We start from the raw sequence: 22,500 nt of genomic DNA on the forward strand, positions 1-22,500 counted from the left end.
GTGTGTGTGTGTGTGTGTGTGTGTGTCTGTATAGACAGAAAGAGAATTTAAAATGTGTTTTGAAAAAAGTTTAGTAATCACACGTTGTTCTTTAAAGTTTTGTGTAAACTTTAAGAAATGATTCCTGAAGAAGAAAGAACATCGACAACATTAACATCTATTTCACGTCTTACATGCTGGCAGAGACTGAACCAGAGTTGAGTCTTCAGCTGAGGTGACTTCATGCTTTGGGTTCACTGAAGCTTCATGATAAACGTTTTGGAAGTCTAAATCTTAGTTTTGTTTACTTATTTTGTCAGCAGTGAGTATTTTAGAGGAGGGGGCGGAGCTTGAGAGTAATGAGGAAACTACATTTTTTGCAGCTAACCGCAACACGAGCTCGTTTAGCGTTTTGCTTTAAGTTGAATCATGAAGATGTGCGATGTTCAGGTACGGCAACACCACTTAGACAAACTGCACGCAGAACTACATGAACACAGGGGCACAGGTGGCCTAGTGGTTGGTGTAGTGTTGTAGTCAAGACCCAAATAACCAAGTCCAAGATGTACGCGAGACCATTGTACTCTGAGACCAAGACAAGACCAAGACCAAGAACCTTAAATATCACTGAACAATCCTCATCTTGTGTTCAGGGGGCGTGTCACTATTTTAGACCGTAACACCGGGAAGGCGTTTTCCTTCTAATCACAGTGATGACATGGAAAATTAGCCGATTTGTGGAGGTCTTGACCGGTCTTGATTTAAATCCGGAGTCCACCCAGTCTGAGACCGAGACAAGACCGAGTGAAAATGCTTTCGACTCCGAGACCGAGACCTTCAGAAGATGGTCTCCAGACCGGTCTTGACAGTAAGACAGATTCCAGGTACTACACCACCAGGTTGGTGTGCTCGTGCCATGTTTGGAGGCTGTAGTCTTCATAACGGGCAGCCCTGGTTCAGGTCCGACCTGTTGCTCCTTTCCTGCTGGAGGGGGGTTGGAGGTGTGTCGCTGGAGGATTGGAGGATTTGGCGTAGGTGTTGTTTTGGTTTCATGCTGATGCTCAAGGGCGACATCTACTGGATCAAGAAGTCGCACATTCTTCCTTTAAGATTGAACACAGGATGACATCATTCATATTTGCTCATGCTTCTGACCCAGTGAACGACAGATTATGTGTCAGCGTTCAAATTTAGACTCAATTATAACGTCCGCGCTGCATTCCTGCAGTGATGTCAGTCAGTGAACATTTGGAGAGTTCAACAACCTCTGTGTAGCACAAACATGATACGAGGAAAATAACTCTGAATAAAACGTCCTTATTGTCTTTGACACACAGTGACAGGCCTCATCAACTTTGTGTCCATGCATCATCTACTTCTAAAATATGTCTCTTTCTTTTATCTCTGTCGGTCAAATAGCAGAAAGGTCGCCGCCTTTTCTGGGCACATGCTCATTTAAGATGGTCTAAAATCGTCCTTGTGGTCTGATGAGTCAGAATCTGAAATTCTCCAGACTAAAGAGGAGCGGGACCATCCGGCTTGTTATCAGCGCTCAGTTTGAAATCCAGCATCCATGATGGAATATTTTTGGGCCTTTTTGCCTTTTATTAGAGAGGACAGCTGAGGAGAGACAGGAAATGTTGGGGGGAGAGAGAGCGGGGGGATGACATGCAGCAAAGGGCCGAGGTCGGACTCGAACCCCAGACCACTGCGACAAGGCCTACAGCCTCTGGACATGCAGCGTGTGACATAACCGCTCGTCTTTCGACGCTCCTTTATTTACATTTTAAACATCCCGACTTTTCCAACGTTTCCTGTCAGTCTCCATAACCTTCTTCTTCTTCTTCTTCTCTCCTTCTTCTTCTTCTTCTCTCCTTCTTCTTCTTCTTCTCTCCTTCTTCTTCTCTCCTTCTTCTCTCCTTCTTCTTCTTCTCCTTGTCCGAGCATTTCAAGCCGTCTTCTTAAACCTTTACAGAGGAGTTCAGCGTGCTATCTAATGCACGCAGGCATATATACATGATTAATGTCTCTGCTGTCAAAGGTGAAGTATTTCAACCCACTATATCTCTTCAAGCTCAAAGCTGAAATCACCCAGTTCCCACAAATCTCCCTCGGCCCGAGTTCAGCACACGGTGGTAGCTTAAAAAAACGTATTTCATGATCATGCTGCGTCTCTCCCTCCTTCTCTTTCTGAAAAATGTTGCAGCCATAACAGGAACGAGTTATAGATGCACATTTTTAACCTCCAGAGTGATGCATCACTTAAAGGCAGAGTTGGTCATTTCCTCCAGATCCACTTTTTTAAGAGTTTGGTTGAAATTGTCTTTAGGTCCGGCTCGTGCGTGTAAGTGAGGGGGCGTGGCTTTAGAGGGAGCACGGGGGGGGGGGGGAGGGGTGCAGACGGAGCACTGAGGGAATGCTACTTTCAAAATCAGGCAAGTTTTTGAAAATTACCAACCCTGCCTTTAATCTCAAATATGCACACACTGAGACCCTGCCTTTAAACGATAAGGAGCTAAATTCTCAGTTTTCTAAAGAAATCAGAAGTCAGTATCAGCGGGGAGTTTTTCCAGCTGCATTGTTAAGTTCCTAATTAGCTTTTATGAGGCCTGGTGGCATGTGTCCTTCCTCTTGCTTGTAGACTTAATGCACAGGGATCTTAGAAAGTTGGCAGCATCTTTCCTGTGACAGGAAGCGTCACGTTTAACAGGAGATATGGTCCTAACTTTACTGCACATAATCTTTGGTACAACAGCTTTCATCTCTTTTCAGTAATTACTGTTTAAATGCTGCTTTTTTTAACTTAAAGTTTATGAAGCGAGGCGGTGGTATTTGTGACCCTGATGAGATCAGTCAAAGTGGCTTCAAGCTCCGCCTCCTCCCCCTCCTGTCTCTCTCTGTGTTTCTGCTCTCTGTCATGTGGACTATCTTCCAGCCTGAGATTTAGTATCTTTCCTGCTGATGTGGGTCAAAGCCTCATGTCGTCTGTAAGCTGTGGCTGTAACTCTGTGATGAATCACATTTAAAAACAGGAGGAGGTCAAAGCATGACGACTGCTGTGGGTCAATCTGAACGTGCAGATTCTTCTTGATCCCACACAAAGCTTTAGGAGACAATATGTACTAAATATTAGGAGATCGTTATACCCCAGCTGAATTTTTAACTTGAACTCAGTAACATTTCTAACTGACTCAGTATAGATGATTCAATATGAAGCGTACGGCTCCGGGTGACCTCCAGCTGCTCCACGGATGGAGGTCAGTGCTCTCAGAGAAGGAGCGTAGACGTTCAAAATATAATTCAGTGGACTCCTTCTCTCGGGCAGAATCCGTATGAATCACTGAAGGCAAATTTATTTTGGTGCAAAGAATTAAAGTTTCTACGCTCTGCGTCGTCCTCAGAATCGCAGTGAAACGTTAGTTCTTTGCACCTAAATAAATTAGCTTTAAGTCAAATTGTACTTTCTTTGGATTTTTAAACACGAACACACCTAAACCTAACTCTCTAACTCAATTCAAAAACAGGAGAAAACGGCTACAAAAGAAAATGGCAGCTCTACCGTTCTGCTTCTCAAACTAAAGAATTAGAGTCTGTGTCCTCGGACAGAATCTCCGTTTCAGAGCAATTCTCACCAGCGCTGCTGTTGCTATAGGTTACGAAACGTCTGCTTCCCTCGTTAATGTCCATTAGGTGTGTTTTAGCACCATGTGCTGAAATCTCACCAAGGCAACATGATGAAGACGATGTAAAGGAGTCGTGTCCTGACATCAGCAGGAGCTGTGCTGTTCCCTTGAAAAGACGAGTCAGACTAGCGTCTCTAGCGTCGCCATTTTTGTTGACAAAATAGATTTTATTATAGTCTTGATTCTGATTGGTTGGTGAGAGAGAAGTGACGTTGACGAGCAAAACGCTGTTCCAGAAGTTTAGCGACAAGCTAAGGGCCCTGAGCACTGAACTTCATTGGACATAGGCCCTTACACAAAATGACCAGTATGAAGTTTAGAAATACACACGAGGTTTGAGGCCGTGGACAGAACGGAGCCGCTGCGGTCAGCTGAGAACGCCACGTCATCGTGTGCGGACCGCGTTCTGTTTGAAAGCTGGTGATGCTGAGCGTGGACCAATCAGGCAGCATCGTCATCCACCCACTCACCAATCAACATCAAAGATCCACACAGCAGACAGACCACACTCTCGCACACAAACAAACAGAACAAACAAAGATTTTCAGAACAGACAGAGCTCTCACTCGCACACAAACACAAAATACAGAACAGCCAGAAGAATATGGAAGGGTGAATTCATCCTCACTGATGATCTGAACACACAAACCCCTAACCCTAACACTAACCCTTACCCAGACAAGACTTCCTTTTCTGTGCACCTCGTAGTTTACAATCAAATTTAACTTGAAGAGCGACCATCACAGAGAAGTTGGCCTTTGTTCCCGTCATCATTAAACGATGGCAAAAGGTTTCTAAGATTGAAGAAATCCAAACAGATCCCTTACAGACACAAGAGCCTCATGCTTCAGAGATGAGACCTTGAATCAGGTTTCTCTAACATACAAACAAAGCCGGTCAGTGTTCCTGATATGAGCCGCCCCGGCAGGTTAGATTCAGTTTAATTAACGTGACCTGACCTGTGAGTTAATACCAGCCAGTTAAGTTATTATCCGTCTGAAGCACTTTGGATGTCTGAGCTCTCCTCCTGATGCTGAAACTTGATCTATGGATTCCTTGCAGTTATGTGTGTGGAGGTTCAAAGGGAAACTCTTTAAGTGTGATTTAAAGCTGCGAGCCATGCGGAGAGACGACGGAGAGCAGCTGAGAGGAGGGGATATGAAAAGTGACGCTGATGCCTCTCTGGACGCGGATCAAAGACATGAAGACATAAATTATTATAATGAAAACAGAATTACCCTCAAAATGACATTTCTTACACACACACAAGTGACCTCGCATGCCGACTCCTGGAGGAACCGCGGAGAGGACGAAACCGAGGCCAAGACTTCATCATAAGCAGAGAAATGATGAAGGAGAGTGTTTAAAGGAGTGTGTGTGTGAGTGTGTGTGTATAAATGGAGGCTGACTTTTAAGAGATGTCATCACTCTCTGTCCTCCAGATAATCCCTCTCCTCATCCTCTCTCTCCTACGTAAAGGAGAAGAAATAATTTGCTCCATAACGTACCATGCAGCAGCAGCTCCACAAACCATCCGTCTGCTCCACCTCGTACTTCTGTCGTGAATCTAATGAGAGAAACGTACGAGGAAAAAGAACATGCAGAGTAAATGAGGCTCAGTCTTTGCTGCATCCAAAAGGAAAGGTTTATTATGAAGGGATAGAAAAGTTGGATTTTCCTTTTAGTTTCTTTACTTTTCTACAGTAGATTTTGTATTCATCCTCAAGTGAAGAGGAACAAATGGAGAGATCCCATTAGAGGACAAAGTGAGGTAATCGGGGCGGGGGATAGAGGAATTTTGGGGTCTGAGATTTTGTCAATGAACCTGAAAGAGGGTGGAGGTGGGTGGGCTGAAGGGCTGCAGAATAAAAACAGAGCGGTTGAAGGAGAGAGCAAAGAGGGTGAGAGCTTTTATTCTCAAGTTTGGAGCAAGAGAAAAGATCAAATGTTCAAACGAGTAGTGCTGTATATGGAAGTAACTCGGGTTTGTGTGGTAAAAAAAAAAACATGAACCATTGCTCAAATTTTGCTGCAACAAACACAACACACTCAAATCAAAGTCAACGTCCAATCAGGGAACAAACTATTTTAAGTTTAACCACACTTTTATTATTGTTACCATGACTACAGCGCTCCCCTGACTCGGTCTTTTGGACATGTATTGCATGCAATCTGGAGGATTGAAGATCATAGCCCTGCCGTTTTCTTGAACCTAAACCTGACCGGGAGACATCAGAAAAATGTGGTTTCAAATAAGAAGACCCTGCAGGATTTTCGGTTCTGGATGCGGTCTTGTTTCATGAAAATGTCGTGTTAGCTTGTTGTGTTGGTCGATTCTTCGGTTGTGTAACCCTTCAGACAGAGTCTAAACATGTGTGTGCATACTGACGCACAGCTGGCCTTCAGCTGCAGCACCAGCTCGTGTGAAAGTGTCCGCACCCTGAAGAGTTCAGAGAGAAAGTGTTTCATCTTCAACGTTGGAGCACTCCAGCGGACAGCTCGGATCAGGACACGAGAAGTGGAACCCTTTCTCCCCCTCTTTGGCTTTTTCAGAATCAGAACCAGCTTTATTGGGAATGAGTGTACTTTAATGTTAATTATAATCTGCACTGCGATGAAAGATGAATTGGGTGGAAAGTGCAGAAGAAGAAATGCAAGATGTTAAGATGTTCATCATCACTTGGTGATTCCAAAGCTGGAAACTACACAAAACTGAACGTCAAAGAGGGCAAAGGAAGGACATGATCGGGTACAAAACTGAACCAAGTGAAGCTGTTTTATCTGACACGACAAACAAAGGCAGAGAGAGTTGAAGCAGAAAACTGTAGCAAAAAAATTAAAGAAAAATCCATTAAAGTCCGGTTTGTTTTGCAGCAGGAAGGAGTCATGTGAGGAGAGGGAGGAAGAAAAGAGTTAGCAGTGCTTAACGTTACTCAAACAAATTAAACCGGCCTTGTAGGTTATTGATACTCTGACGTTTACGCTTGCTGACCCAAATTGTTCCTTGACTTCATCCGCGGTGTCGGTTAGCTGTCGGCTACTTGAATTCCGTTATGAAAAACAAACACGGTCGACCTCGCAGACGGGGAAGTGTTTAGACTGAGGCTGAAACCGGAGCAGTCTGTGAGCGGGGAACAAGTCAAACCTCAGACCGTCAAAACTTTATTTACACACTTCACAGAACGACCACAAAAGGAAACACATCGCTAACAACTAGCAGGTGAAGGCTAGCAGTTTTCATAGCGGCTACTGTTGAGGTTTTCATTTGACCAGACTTCCATTTGACTTCCAAAACAAACAGTGTAATTTGACCAACACATGAAGAAGAAGCTGAAGCAGTGGTGACTCAAATACAGAAGATAAAGACGTACATTTAGGAAGAGGAAGAGGAACTTCTCTTTAACATGTCTCAAGCTGAATGTAATGACACAAAGTAAATACCTCCTGAACTCTGGAGCTCTCTGATCACCAGGCTGAAGCAGGTTCCGGATGTTTCCTGGCAGGTCTGTCAAATAACCGCAGAGGAGAAAGAGGAGAGACGTCACTACCTGAAGTCACTGCAACAACAAACAGACGAGTTCAGTTTCAGACCTCAGTAACCCGACCCCTCGCTTGTGTTACCAGGAAAACAGACGAGGCGGGAGGTTAAACTGTGTTTCAGGGTCTTTGCAGGGGAACCTGGTTTCTGTTCATCTGATGCAGGTTAGTTTCTGCAGGAGTCACTGCAGCTCCATCTGAACCCAACACTACATCGTTGCAGATTGTGTTGTAGTCAAGAACACACTAATCGAGACCAAGACATACCCAAGACCAGAGTGCTCTGAGAACGAGTCAAGCCCAAGACCAAGACCAAGACATTCAGGACGAGACCGAGACAAGACCAAGACCATAAATGTCACTGAAAAATCGTCATCTTGTGTGCAGGGGGCGTGTCACTCAATTAGACCGGGAAATAAAAATAGTTATTTTAGTAAGGGCCGTTTTCCTTCTAATCACAGTAATGATGAAGAAAAATATTGGTGGTCTTGATATAAAATCTGGACTCCACCCAGTCTCAGATCAAAACAAGGCCGAGTGAAAATGCTTTCGATTCTGAGGTGAGACCAAGACCTGCAAAAGGTGGTCTTGAGACCAAGACCGAGTACCACAACTTGCAGAAACCTTTAAAGGAGTATAATCTGTTCTGTTGCACTGTGATTGGACGGCTTGGTAATGACACTTATTGGTATATGTAGCGTTTACCAGAAGTAGATTTCTGAAAAAAGCCATGCCAAGTGTGTTAGTAGCAAAGAGAAAATAACTTCTTCTAACTCAAACTAACTTCAGCCTAGTCTAATTGCCTCTTTTGAATTAAAAAAAACGAATTTCTGCCTTTGCAAAGAATAAAGAAAAACACACTCACCAAAGAAAACACTCAGGCTCACTGTGTTCCAGAAAGCTTCTGTGCAGATATTTGCCGTCACACTAGATTGAAGAGAGCTCAGATTGTCCTCCATTCATAAATAAAACAAATCAAATGAAAGCAGAGCGCTCACCAGCACTAATGCAAAGCCTCTAATGGAAACAGTCTGATTTAAACGGCCTGCGTTGATCCTCCATGGCATGTTGTCTTAATGTATCCAGCACAGAGGACGGTAATTGGAAACATTTAAACTGCTGGTATTTAACCATGAAAGCTCTTCAGTTGATGCATAGATAGAGATACACAAACATGCACATGTTTTTAATTTTACTGTTTCAGATATTCTCTGTATCTATTAACCCGCTCTGAAGAAGCTGCTGTTTTCCATCAGAAGTAACGTAATTAATCTTAAATAAAACATTTTGGACAGTTAACTCAAAGGAAGAATGTTCCACATCAATAAATCATAAAGTCTGTCCTGTGTAAATGTGTCTCTGAGTCCTGACTGTCTACAATGAGGGAGAAGCTCGAGTCCCGCTGGCTGTGTTGTTGTCAGAGCCGTGTTTACATGGACGGGACGGCCGGCTCCTCCCCTTGTGTATAAAAGCTGTTTTAGTCAAGAACTAGAGAGAAGAAGAAGAACATACTCACTGATTATTTGGATGTTAGTAAGAGTTTTTAGATCACGCTCATTCTGTGTCAGTTTACATGAAATGTGAAGCTACGAGCTAACTAAAGAGCGCTAACATTAGCATGCTAACACAACAATGTGAAGCTACGAGCTAACTAAAGAGCGCTAACATTAGCATGCTAACACAACAATGTGAAGCTACGAGCTAACTAAAGAGCGCTAACATTAGCATGCTAACACAACAACGTGAAGCTACGAGCTAACTAAAGAGCGCTAACATTAGCATGCTAACACAACAACGTGAAGCTACGCGCAAACTAAAGAGCGCTAACATTAGCATGCTAACAGAACAATGTGAAGCTACGAGCAAACTAAAGAGCGCTAACATTAGCATGCTAACACAACAACGTGAAGCTACGAGCTAACTAAAGAGCGCTAACATTAGCATGCTAACACAACAACGTGAAGCTACGAGCTAACTAAAGAGCGCTAACATTAGCATGCTAACACAACAACGTGAAGCTACGCGCAAACTAAAGAGCGCTAACATTAGCATGCTAACAGAACAATGTGAAGCTACGAGCAAACTAAAGAGCGCTAACATTAGCATGCTAACACAACAATGTGAAGCTACGAGCTAACTAAAGAGCGCTAACATTAGCATGCTAACACAACAATGCAGGACACAGGTGATTGCAGCTCGAGCAAAGAACAATTTTATCCATCACTTGCGCTAAACCTCTTGAGGTGAGTGGAGGAAGGTTGGAGGTGAGTCTCTGGAGGAGGGCGGAGGCTTCAGGATGGAGGAGGCGTGGCCTAACAGCAGTTTCTTTTGGTTTCATGCTGGAGCTCAAGGGCGACATCTACTGGATTAAAAAGTTGCACATTCTTCCTTTAACAATGAATTCCCATTTAATCAAAAGAGTACAGGGTTGCCGATAATGCACGATGTTTGCTCCAAGTAAAATCTGCAGATGTGTGTGTTGTTAACAAAACCTCAGGGAGTAATACTTAAAGGCGTTCTCTCGTGCTAATGGAGAATAAGGTACCGGTCATCGTCCATCATCGTCTCAGGCCGCCGTGTCAGGACAGTCGGGGTTTTTCTGCTTTCTATCTGAGCTGCTTTCATTTGTTTCCAAACTCCAGACACATGAGCTGTGAGGTGCCTGCTGTTCCCTCCGCTCCTCTGTAAGTGTTAGCATGTGCTAACTGAAGCAATGTGTTGAAGCTCTCCTGCAGAGCTCTGTGATGTCTCTGAGCAAACTGAAACAGATGAGTCCACATTCAAAGAAGAAACTCATATCCTTTCAAAATACAAAGTTTAAACATTTGACTTAACTGTTTTGGACGCCCCTCGATTTGCCAGATATGAGAGCAGTTATCAGGTCAACAGGTGTTGCAGTGATGGAAGCGGGCGAGAGAAGTGGTTCAGATAGAAGTGATTGTACCCGACCTAAAAAGCCTCTGCATGTTTCTAATAAGTTAATAAGACCTTCATTAGAAAGCTCAGCCTGCAGAGATGTTTATGTTTGTGGTCAGTGATTTGGGAGATGCACCAGGGACTTCTCATAAAAATGTCAGCACTGGAGGAGCTTGAAGGAGGAGATACAAAACATATCTGAGGATGAATCATGACACAGCAGTATATCTGTGCTCTGTTATTGATGACTCATCGTATGGTACAGTCATGTAGCTGCTGGAATGCTGCAAATACGATGCAGATGCAGAAATATTCTTTGTCTTTTCAAAGAGCCACACTGGAGATCTAAGGTGCATCGTTCTTTTAAATCAGAGCAACAAATCACTTTTTAAAATGTTGTTTCTAAAAGCCTCCCGTGGTCAGGTGTTGCAAATAAACACTAAGAGCAGTGCATCTGGGACTTGTGCATGGTTAAATGTTACAGCACCGATGAGTCTGTATGTCCATGTCAAATAAATAAAGGAAACTGAGAAGAGTTAGGGAATCATTGATGTGTTGTTAAGTCTTTAAAGAAGTCAGGAAAAGGTGGAAAAAGATGCATCAGTGTTTGCAACGGAGCCCGGGATAAATTCACCAAATGTTTTGTTGTATTTATAACTTGATGATGTTCAGAACGAGGAGTTTTCCTTCTAATCGCTGTAATCACGTGGAAAACTAACCTGTCAGTGGTAGTCTTGATTTAAAATCCAGAGTCCGCCCAATCTGAGACCGAGACAATCCGAGAGAAGAGAAAGATATTAGAAGAACATCTCAAGCTAAATAGCAAAAACAAACTCATGAAACACATTGATAACAGTTTCCTCTTTACAAGACCACTTTTTAAAAGTCCATAACTTCTTTTCCTGAATGAATATTTCTCATATTTATTCTTCAGTCACATTGTGGACTCAGTGCTGCTGCCAAACTTTCTGTCAGAGTTCAGAGAGATCCAGATGTTTTCTGTACGGCGTGAGAAACGTCTGCCAGCTGACACACACACACACACACACACACACACACACACACACACCAGGTTATCCTCTTACATGCAGACATTATCCATAAAGTGTGTGTGTGTGTGTGTGTGTGTGTGTGTGTGTGTGTGTGTGTGTGTGTGTGTGTGTGTGTGTGTGTGTGTGTGTGTGTGTGTGTGTGTGTGTCTGACAGTAAAGGCGTTGTCTGTGTGTTTAATGTGTTTGGTATTTGTCGGGCGGTGATAAGCAGAAATATAAGAAACAGAGCAGAGAGGAATGTGTGACAGGTGAGGAGTCCTGTCAGGATTTATCTGATAACTCACACCCCCCCCTCTCTGTATGGGTGAGGTCTCTGTCCCTCACCCCCCCCTCCCTCCTCCCTCTCTGTATGGGTGAGGTCTCTGTCCCTCACCCCCCCCTCCCTCCTCCCTCTCTGTATGGTTGAGGTCTCTGTCCCTCACCGCCCCCCCCTCCCTCCTCCCTCTCTGTATGGGTGAGGTCTCTGTCCCCCCCCCCCCCCCCGTATGGGTGAGGTCTCTGTCCCTCACCCCCCCCCCTCCCTCCTCCCTCTCTGTATGGGTGAGGTCTCTGCCGCCCCCCCCCGTATGGGTGAGGTCTCTGCCGCCCCCCCCCGTATGGGTGAGGTCTCTGTCCCTCACCCCCCCCTCCCTCCTCCCCCCCCCGTATGGGTGAGGTCTCTGCCCCCCCCCCCCCCCCCCCCCCCCCTCTGTATGGGTGAGGTCTAGTTAGTAAGTTAGTATAACTCCAGTTGTGAAGCTGCTCTGGTGTTTCTGTCTAATCCAAAGCAGAAATGTTTGATGATGATATTTTAACGGCTCGGCTGAAGCTCAAACAAAAACGTAATCCTGTCTTATTATGAGACTAAAAGCTGCTTTTGAAGCTTTGATGAAAACCAGACGCTGTTTTTCGCGTGCTGTCTCTAAATATTTTGTAATAACGTTGAAAATTAGAAAGAATTGGAGGAGGAAATGTTTTCAGTCTGAAGAGTTTAGCTGCTGTTCTTCTGTGACTGTTTGGACTCTGATCAAACGTGTTTCACTGAAGGCTGTGATGATGAACAGACTCAGGAGCTGCTGTGTGTGTGTGTGCGTGTGTGTGTGTGTGTGTGTGTGTGTGTGTGTGTGTGTGTCCAGGAGAACGCCTGCTGTATGATGTCGGGCAGATATCCTTGTATGTGTGTATGCATCAGGAAATGATCACATGCAGATGCTTTAGTGCTTTAGTGTCTTCTGTTTGTATTTATTGTGTGAATGAATGTGCAGCTTGTACCTGCCTTCCTGCTGTGTGTGTGTGTGTGTGTGTGTGTGTGTGTGTGTGTGTGTGTGTGTGTGTGTGTGTGTGTGTGTGTGTGCGTGCCTTCATTGTAGATAGGACAGTGGATATAGCCGGAAATCAGGGAGAGGGAGAGTGGGGAATGACATGCTGGAAAGGAGTCACAGGTCGAATTAGAACCCAGTCCAACCACCTGGAAGACCACAGCATCATCCACTGCGCCTCCAGTGCCCCTGTGTGTGTGTGTGTGTGTGTGTGTGTGTGTGTGTGTGTGTGTGTGTGTGTGTGTGTGTGTGTGCATGTGTATAAAGGGGATGAAATAAGAGATAATGTTGACTGTACGTCACAAGCTACAGTAAGAAATCTCCAAATATGGAGTGAAAGATTTTGATGAATTGTTATTTATTTGACTTTTTAATGATGTATGAAAGCTCACACTGACATGTTACAGTCCAGGCAGAGAGCAGAGCCTCATATGTTGTGATTTAATCCATCAGGGTCTAACCTGGCTCACAGTCCGGCTCCCTCAGGCCTTTTTATTTAATGATCAACATTTGTTCCATTACTGAATGAGGCCTTCATATCAGCAGAATGAAAACACACTGTACACATGTTGGCTAACATGAAGTTTGTATGACTGTTAAAGTCTGAGGGAACAAAATGTTGGCACTTCACAAAGTATTGCATCAGCAAAAGAAGAATGTTTCACAAAACCTGTAAAAAGAAAGAAAAAGAAAAGAGCGGTTCAAGAAGGAACACTCTCCAGATCAACAATATCGAGATTAAATCTGAATCTTCCGCTCGTTGTTACCAAACTGTTATCATGTGGAGCACTGTGTATTTGTCTTCAACTGTTACCATGACGACTACAGGCCGTGGCTAATTGGCTTCACTGGAGAGGCTAATGAGATCGGTTTGTGAGGTTTCAAACTTATAAAGCTAACTTGAAGATCGACGAGGATAGAGACGACTTTTTTGGTGTCAGATGGATTTCTTTCTTTCTTTCTTTGTATCAAACCTGAGACATAACTCGGGTTAGACGACTTTCTGCAGCCGGTAAAGCTGCTAAACACGAGACGACGATGACACCGCTAACGATGCTATTAACCTTACGTCTCAATCTGTTCTGAAAAATATCTGCAGGGATGAACACTCTGCTTCTCGCTCGCTCTCTCTCTCTCTCTCTAGCTCTCTTTGTCTCTTGTTAGCTTCATCCATCACCGTCCTCTTCCTCTTACCCTCAGTCGTCGTATCAAACAGTACAGAGACGTGCTAACTCGCTGCTTTGTAGCTGAAGGCTGCTGTGTGAACTGGTGCTGTAAAGAGGCCTGCTGACAGAGTTACATAGTGCTGAAAACAGGCGACCTGGCCTCTCTGTGGACATGAGAGAGATGTCATTCTCCCTGTTGAAAGTTGTTGTCCCTGGAAAAGAGACATTTTGTTGCTTTAAATGAGAATGAAGAAACTCTGCAGCAGCTTTACAGATAGAGAATAACAACAAGGAGGAAACTGAGAGACTGAAGTGAAACACCTGTTCTAAGTGTTGAATTCTTCCTGCCTGCTTACCTGAGGTGTAAGTGCAAATAATGTACACACACACACACACACACACACACACACACACACACACACACACACACACACACACACACAAAACTTTAGTTTTTTATGAAGCAAAGCCAGTTTTAATCACCTCACTGATTGCAAGTAATCAGTGTTAATCACAGGGAACCATCAATCACACACACACACACACACACACACACACACACATAGACACACATACACTCAAACACACACACACACACACACACACACACACACACACACACACACACACACACATAGACACACATACACTCAAACACACACACACACACACACACACACACACACACACACACACACACATAGACACACATACACTCAAACACACACACACACACACACACACACACACACACACATACACACACATACACACACACACACACACACACACACTCACACACACACACACACACACACACACACACACACACACACACACTCACACACACACACACACACACACACACACACACACACACACACACACACACACATATACACACACACACACACACACACACACACACACACACACACACACACACACACACACACACACATACACACACATACACACACACACACACACACACACACACTCACACACACACACACACACACACACACACACACTCACACACACACACACACACACACACACACACACACACACACACACACACACACACACACACACACATACACACACACACACACACACACACACACACACACACATACACACACATACACACACACACACACACACACACACACACACACTCACACACACACACACACACACACACACACACACACACACACACACACACACACACACATACACACACACACACACACACACACACACACACACACACACACACACACATACACACACACACACACACACACACACACACATATACACACACACACACACACACACACACACACACACACACACACACACACATACACTCACACATACACACACACACACACACACACACACACACACATATACACACACACACACACACACACACACACACACACACACACACACACACATACACACACACACACACACACACACACACACACACACACACACACACACACACACACACACACACACACACACATACACTCACACAGATGTGAAACAGACTCATATTCTGTCCTCTGTTCTTTCACTTGAGTACCTTTTAAAAGTCAAGATTTTCTGTTGCTCTGTATTTTCCGACATTGCAGTCTTCTCTCACCCTCTGTTACACACACACACACACACACACACACACACACACACACACACAGGTGTTAGGCACGCACCCAGCTCTCCCAGTGCTTTTGTTCTCTGCTTTAAATCTTGAACAAATGTTTACGATTATCCACTCTCACACACACAGAGACCGGCGGCACACGCACACACTTTCACGCCTAGTTGAGTTTCAGCTCTCCGAGACGTCGGTGGAAACGATCCCGTTGATTAGACCGTAACAAGACGTGACTGAGAAAATGAGCGGTCGTGTCAGCAGAGTGTGTTCAGAGGATTGTGAGAAAACAAAGAGCGTCACAGTTAGCGTGCCTCTCATCACAAACTCGGGATTTAAACGGGAGTGTGTTCACTTTGTGTTCAAGTCTCAGCTGTTCTAAAACGATAAGAAACAAATGATGAATTAATTTACACTTTAAAACGTTCTCCAAGAGGATTATTTCTCCTTCCTGTTGGACCGCTGACCTCTGAACCTGACTCATCTTGACTGATTAAAGTCTGGATCTGGATCAGGATGTGCAGGAGTCGTGACCTGTTTTGCAGATTGACCAATCAGAATTAATCCAGACCACAGCTGATCAATCAGAAACAATCAACAATCCGCCTCAACAGAGAGGAAGCACAACATTGAACTCAATGTATCCGGATTCCCTGAAGTTTTGAAGGATCAAATCATCACCATGAGTCTGCCCGCTCTCGTTTTGACCTTCCTTCACTCAGAGCTGATTCTTGTGTGGAGAATCTTTCTCTCTACACATTTTGTTGCACTTTTTGAAATGTGTTCTGACCTTCAAACTGTTGGAAGCTGTAGAAGTAATCAGGGGAACATAAAGGAAACATTCAGAGCTGAAAAAGGACAAATTGTAAAACATGACGGTTCTCTCCTCTCATCTTCAGATTGTTTCACCGTGAGCCCTTCAGGGAGAGGGTCTGAAAGTCTCCTGCAGACTTCTCTTTCATCAGGTTCTCAGTTTCCCAATGTTTGATCACATGATGGATGGGATCTTTAGGTATCATGGAGGCAGAGCCAAGTGTAGCAGGTCCATAAAATGAAATTCAGTGTACTTTTATTGTCTCCACATCTTTCCCACTCGGTGCTCGAGGCTATAATACCTTTTTTGGATCTGGAACACGGATCCAGAGTCTGTTTATTTCTCACTGAAGCATCGATTCCTTGGGGGTATAAAAGGTCAATAAATTGAAAACAAGTGATCAACAATGTGCAGGATATTTTTGTTTTGAGTTTAGAAGCCTTCGAGATATTTTAGAGTACAAGAACAGTTCATGGAAAGTGTTAAGATTTAACAAAAAGTATCTGTAGTGGATGCACTGATGAAGGGTGAACATTTTAAACTCACGCACTTAACTTCGTGCCGTATCAGGAAAAAGATCATGTCTGAGCTACAGAGAAAGGGAGAAGGGGAGAAACTTCTGTGACTGTTGCCTATAAATCAACACATAATCTGTTATTTTTGTGTTATGTTATAGTCCATTCATCCATCCATTTTCTTCAGCTTATCCACCTGTTTACTCATCTTTATGTACAGTGCATTATGTGTTGTTAATGTCTGTGCGTTCATGTCATTGTGTGGTATATGTGAGCACACCAAGACAAATTTCCTATCAACTGTATTGTTGAAATTGATAAACTTGAACTTGAAGGTCGGGTCGCGTTGGCAGCAGGCGAAGTAAGACAACTTAGACGTCCCTCTCCTCCTGGGTGATTCCGGCGTTCCCAGGTTAGACAGCATCTATAATCCCTCCAGCGAGCTCTGGGTCTACCCCAGGGTCTCCTCCTAGTTTGTCGGCCCTGAAAACCTCCAAAGGGAGGCGTCCAGGCTGCATCCTAATCAGATGCCCGCACCACCACCTCAGCTCGCTCCTTCAGATGTGAACGAGTAGCGACTCTACTCCGAGCTCCTCGAGAATGTCTACGCTCCGCCCCCTCTCTCTAAGTCCAGACGGCCTTCAGAGGAAACTCATTTCGGCCGTTTGTATCCGTTTGTATCCCTCTGTCGCCCCCCGGTGGTGGAATGAACTACCAAACTCCATTCTGCAGAGTCCCTCTGCACCTTTAAGAAAAAGCTAAAGACCCAGCTCTTTCATGAATACCTACTAACTTAATGATGATGGTCTCCATATTATTGATGATGATGATGGTAATGACGATGGTTTTTGTTTGATAACGACGACTTATAAGATGGTTTCTATACTGATTAGAGCTCTCAAGAACTGCCCTCAATGTTGTGCTTTGCCTCTGGTCACTTCCTGTCAGCACCTGTGTGTCCAATCAGACTCAAAGCTGATCGTTTGCTCTTACTCACATTGTTCCCTTTTTTCTAGATCCTTGCTTGTGTTGTTCTTACTCTCTGATGTACGTCACTTTGGATAAAAGAGTCTGCTAAGTGAATTGTATTGAATTGTAGAATTGTATCCGCGATCTTATTCTTGCGGTCACTACCCAAAGATCATGACCACAGGTGAGGGTTGGAACGAAGATCGACCGGTAAATGCAGAGCTTTGCCTTCAGGCTCCACCCCCTCTTCACCAGCATGCCTACATTACTGCCGTCCATCTGACCCTCACTCAACAAGACCCCGAGATACTTCTCCTACTCCTTCACTTGGCTTTTACATTCAGAGTAACAAGAATGATTTCTCTTTGATAAGTAACTGGTGATTGTTGTGGAATACATCGTCATTGTTTCCTCATTTGGATCGCATGTCTTTGTGAAAGCATGCGTCCAAAACTTTACGTCCACCTGCAAAAGTGGTGAAGAAAGTTTCTCCTTTGAGATGCCACTAGAGATGTAAACCAGAAGAGAAACAATAAAGATAAAAAAAAAATCATGAAAGGATAACCTTCAGAAGAAGTAGGATTTAAACTTCATGCTTTTTTGTTCTCCTGTAAGACTTTTTTGTGAGAGGAATCCCTTCAGTTGTGGCTTCATGTTAAGTTTGAAGTGTGACCGAGTGTGATTAATGGTCGTACATATGAACCCGACCACATCGCTCTGCCGCTGATGTTTCCCATGATTCTCTTCTACATTTTCCTCGTCCTGTTGGCGAGCAGAAACTCTGTTGTCAGCTCTGATGAAAGCTTCGAGGGCGTCAGAGCTGCTGTGATTTATTTCTTTTTAAATGTTTTTCACCGGTGCTGACTGGTCACAAATGTGCCGTGCTGCATTCAAAGACACGACTTCTCTTAAAGCCAGCGAGCAGGAGGACGGCGTCTCTGTTCCCTCCTCAGTGTGGGGTCTGAACGTCATGACAGTCTCTTCCAGTTTCACGGTTAATTTCCCCTCGCTCCTTCAGGTGATTATCTGCAGCACAGGCAGGTCAACTGAGCGGACTGGCAGGGCGGTTAGAGGCGGCGGGAGAACTCGGGGAGCTTCAAGGTTAATTAGTGTTTTTACTCAAGTTCACGTTTACAGCCAGAGTTCATGGATTTACCTTCAGTCGACCCGGATTCTCCAAATCTGTTACAGATGGAGGACGCAGTACTTTGCATAATGGAGACAAACGTAAAGAACGACTTCTCTTTTAGAAAGCGATTTGTGTTGTTTCAAATGAATTTAAGAAGATTAAGAAGTGAATAAGTCCTGGCCGAGACGGGTAGCAGCTCATAAACAACGTTAGACATTAAACACAGATCAGTCCTGAGTCACAGAGCACAAAGTCATTATTTAAAGCATCTACAACCTGAAGCATCGTCCTCCAACACCTTCAATCTACTTTAAAAAAGATTTAAAGAGAGCAGCTCCCCCAGACACAGATCGTCCTGCAGGAGCAGCGTACATGAAACTCCTTTTCTTTGTTTCAAGACGCACTTTGGGGAATGATCACAAAAATGAGTTTCTAGCACTTTTCACACGAATACAACACATTATGTATGAGTGAAGCAGGTTCAGTATAATCTTATAAATGAGTCCATGAACAGATAATGCAGGCCAGCCGACTCGATCAATGATGAGTCAGAGTCCTGAGATTTATTATTAACCTAAACGCACCATGATATACACTATAGATTGTAGGCATTGAGAAGATGCATGCATGTATAAAGCATCAATCAGAGGCGTGACAGAAACAAGCCTTTTTTTGTTGTTTTTGCAGAAATAGAAAAACAAGACTTGCTGAAGAAACAACCAGAGGTTATGTATGTGTTAAATAGGAAGCACTTAGCGGACACACATCCTTACATTTTGTTTTGATTCTTTTAACCATGACAACGAGAAAATTGCATTTATATTCTCAAGATCTCAACTTATTTATTTAATTGTCTTGAGATACAACACTAGCTTTCCTGTGATAGTTGATTCCTCAAGATCTTGAGAAAACGACTAAAAGTAACTCGAGAGTCAAATAAAATGAATGGATGCATTATTCTCTTCTTCTAACAGCAGTAAGCAAATATCACATTTTTCAATGGTGATTTTTTTATTGTGTAGGAGGAACTTCGAGGATAACAGAGTGTTAACACGGTCACTGTAACAAAACTATACCCACGAACTGGAGGGATTATAAATCCTCTCTGGCCTGGGAAGTCGACGGGATCTCCCAGGAGGAACTAGAAAAATTTGCGCTTGTGAGACGGACGTCTGGGGGAACTAGCCTGCTGCCTCTGATAATTTGCAGAGGATGGATGTATATATATGAATCCGCTCATTTAGTTTATTTTCTCATAAAGACAGAAGTAAATACCAATTTAAAAAATGACAATTATTATTTTATAATTATTAGGGAAGAATCTTTTTCCTGTGCAGTCAGTGGAAGTGGGAGATGAATCTGAGGTTATGTGGAAAGTTCAACATTAAAAACTGAGAAAACACAAAGAAAGCATGAAACCTAATCACCACAGAAGAGTTTTGCCAGGAGAAACATTTTTTGGTTTACATTAATACCGTTATTATTATAAAACTATTCGTCTTCTGAGTCGAGATGTATTGCATATTAGAAAGAACCCCCTCGTCATTATTCCTCCTCGCTCCAGTTACCGCTCACAGCCCTGCGAGGCCGAGCTGACAGCGTTACAGAGTCAACAGAGCGACGGGCGAGCAGCAGGCCGAGGCCGAGTTTCAGGGTTAATGTGCTCTGCTTGTTCAGGTCGTTTTCTGCCTGCTTTAACCCGACTCCCCCGGGAGAGAGAGAGGCAAACACTCCGCAGGCAGACTGATGAACTGCTGCTGGTGTGTGTGTGTGTGTAGCTGTGTGTGTGTAACTATGTGTGTGTTTGCAGCGGGATGTGGGGGTGGTGGAGGGGAGGGGGTCAGATAATTAACTTGAGCAAAAGTAGCAAAATACTCGACAAGAATGAGTCCAGCACGCTCGAGTTTCAGAAAGTAACCGAGTGTTCGGTCCTCATTATGCACATCGGCTCCCGCTGTGTTTATTATTATAGTGTGGGTAATATTGACGTGTTCGTACAGTATGTGAGCTCTAAAGGTGAGGTAAAGTTCAGTCAGACAACACGTGTTTGTAATGGTTTCAAAATGTTTGTTGCAGCAGCAGAGCATAGTTTGAGTTTACAAGTCTACAATAAATTTATCAGACGCTTTTATCCAAACATTAGAGGATCTAGAGAGGAGGAGACAATGACAGGAAGTGCAAAAGAACAGATTTAAGTCTGATCGGACACACAGGTGCTGACAGGAAGTGACCAGAGATACTGACAGGAAGTGACCAGAGGCTGAGCCAATGTCAACAGCTGTTCTTGAGAGTTCTAATCAGCATCAAAAACATCCTAATTATCATCATCATGAAGGTCATAGGTGTTGATAAAGAGCTGGGTGTTTAAGAAAAAGCTAAAGGTGCAAAGAGATCTATTGGAGTTTGGTCACTCAGTTGTTTTTGTCTCTGTTTTGTAAGCAAGCAGCAGAGTTTGAAATTTGAAGCGAGCAGTTAAGCGTCTAGTCTCAGACCTCAAGTCCAATCAGAGCGTGCAGGTTGTTGTTTGGAGGTTGTGGATCTGAGAGTATATGTGTAGTAAAGGTGTGGGGCAGCAGCAATGACACCGGAAACCTTGCAGCTTAAAGACCGCCAAATTAGGAGGATGTGTTTTCAGATGATCGCTGATAATGACGCCTGTCGGTGTGAAACCAGTGAAGCTCGATTAGCCTGCCCGAACTCGCCAGCAACATCTGCCTGTGCATCAAATGAAGAAGATAAAGTATTTTCTATCCTTATTCAAAAGCTGTCTATGTTCCAGTCAGACTTTAAATGTCTCCTCTCTCTCTCTCTCTCTCGCTCAGATCTGAAGAACAGTTCGGCGGTCTTCTGGGAGGGCGGAGTCAGCGGTGGATACCAGGTCATGTTACTGGATGAGGATCAGGGATGGCTGCTGGTCGGAGGGAAAGACCACATCTACCTGCTGAGACCTGACAGCCTGAGTCTGCCCACGCAGACGGTGAGACCATAAACCACACAGCTTAGTGGGGCCTCCCCGAGTTTGATGCATCACCATTTAACCTTCTTAAAATAAAAATCCATCAATCAAACTTCGAAGTGCTGCGTCGGATTACAATTTGTTCCTGTTTTTGTCCTCAATCAGATCCACTGGCCTGCTTCTAAATACAACGTGAGACACTGCGTTATGGCGGGGAAAAGTCCAGATGTAAGTATCTTTATATCACTTCTTTTTTTTAAAACATGACAAAAATAGGACTATAAATCGTTTCCATCGATATTTTTGAATATGGGAATTATCCTTGGTCCTCCTCTTTTGGTGTAATTAGTCTCACCTGTGTATGTTTGTGGGAATGACCTGTCACACCCTGAAGAAGAGCGTCTGCTCAAAACCTCCTTGTGTACATTTCAGAGTGATATCTTTATTCTTGTTTTGGACATTCATGGGGGAGTCAGCATCTTGTTGTTTTATACTTTTAGGGAGTTGAGATGAGATGATACCTCTCTGGTGTCTTTGCATTATAAAAGAACCTAAAGTACAGCTTGCTTATCTTTGCATAAATACTTGAAACAGAGGGACAACAGTTGGTCTGGCTTCGTCCCAAATCTACCTCCAAGCATCCCCAGAGTTCAGTAAATACAATTACAGTCCTTTGTGTATGTAATCCATAGTAAACCTGAAATGTAAAACCAATAATGAACAGTTTTATGAGGGGCTGTGGTCCAAGAATCTTTCTTGGCTGCGTCCCATATTCCCCTGGAGTCTTCACTTGCCAGAAAAAGGGTCA

The 22,500-nt window shown here is 43.9% G+C and overlaps 1 protein-coding gene across 1 annotated transcript in view; it reads left to right on the forward strand.

Annotated features, from left to right (window-relative positions):
- si:dkey-49n23.1 (semaphorin-3D) overlaps positions 1-22,500 on the forward strand; it is a 74,059-nt gene that overhangs the window by 28,717 nt on the left and 22,842 nt on the right. Inside the window, exons 3-4 of the mRNA XM_065955426.1 lie at positions 21,559-21,713; positions 21,858-21,920. Of these exons, the coding sequence (XP_065811498.1) occupies positions 21,559-21,713; positions 21,858-21,920 (218 nt within the window). The remainder of the gene's footprint in view (positions 1-21,558; positions 21,714-21,857; positions 21,921-22,500) is intronic.

This window comes from Labrus bergylta, chromosome 5 (assembly GCF_963930695.1).
Source record: "Labrus bergylta chromosome 5, fLabBer1.1, whole genome shotgun sequence".
Classification (NCBI taxonomy): domain Eukaryota; kingdom Metazoa; phylum Chordata; class Actinopteri; order Labriformes; family Labridae; genus Labrus; species Labrus bergylta.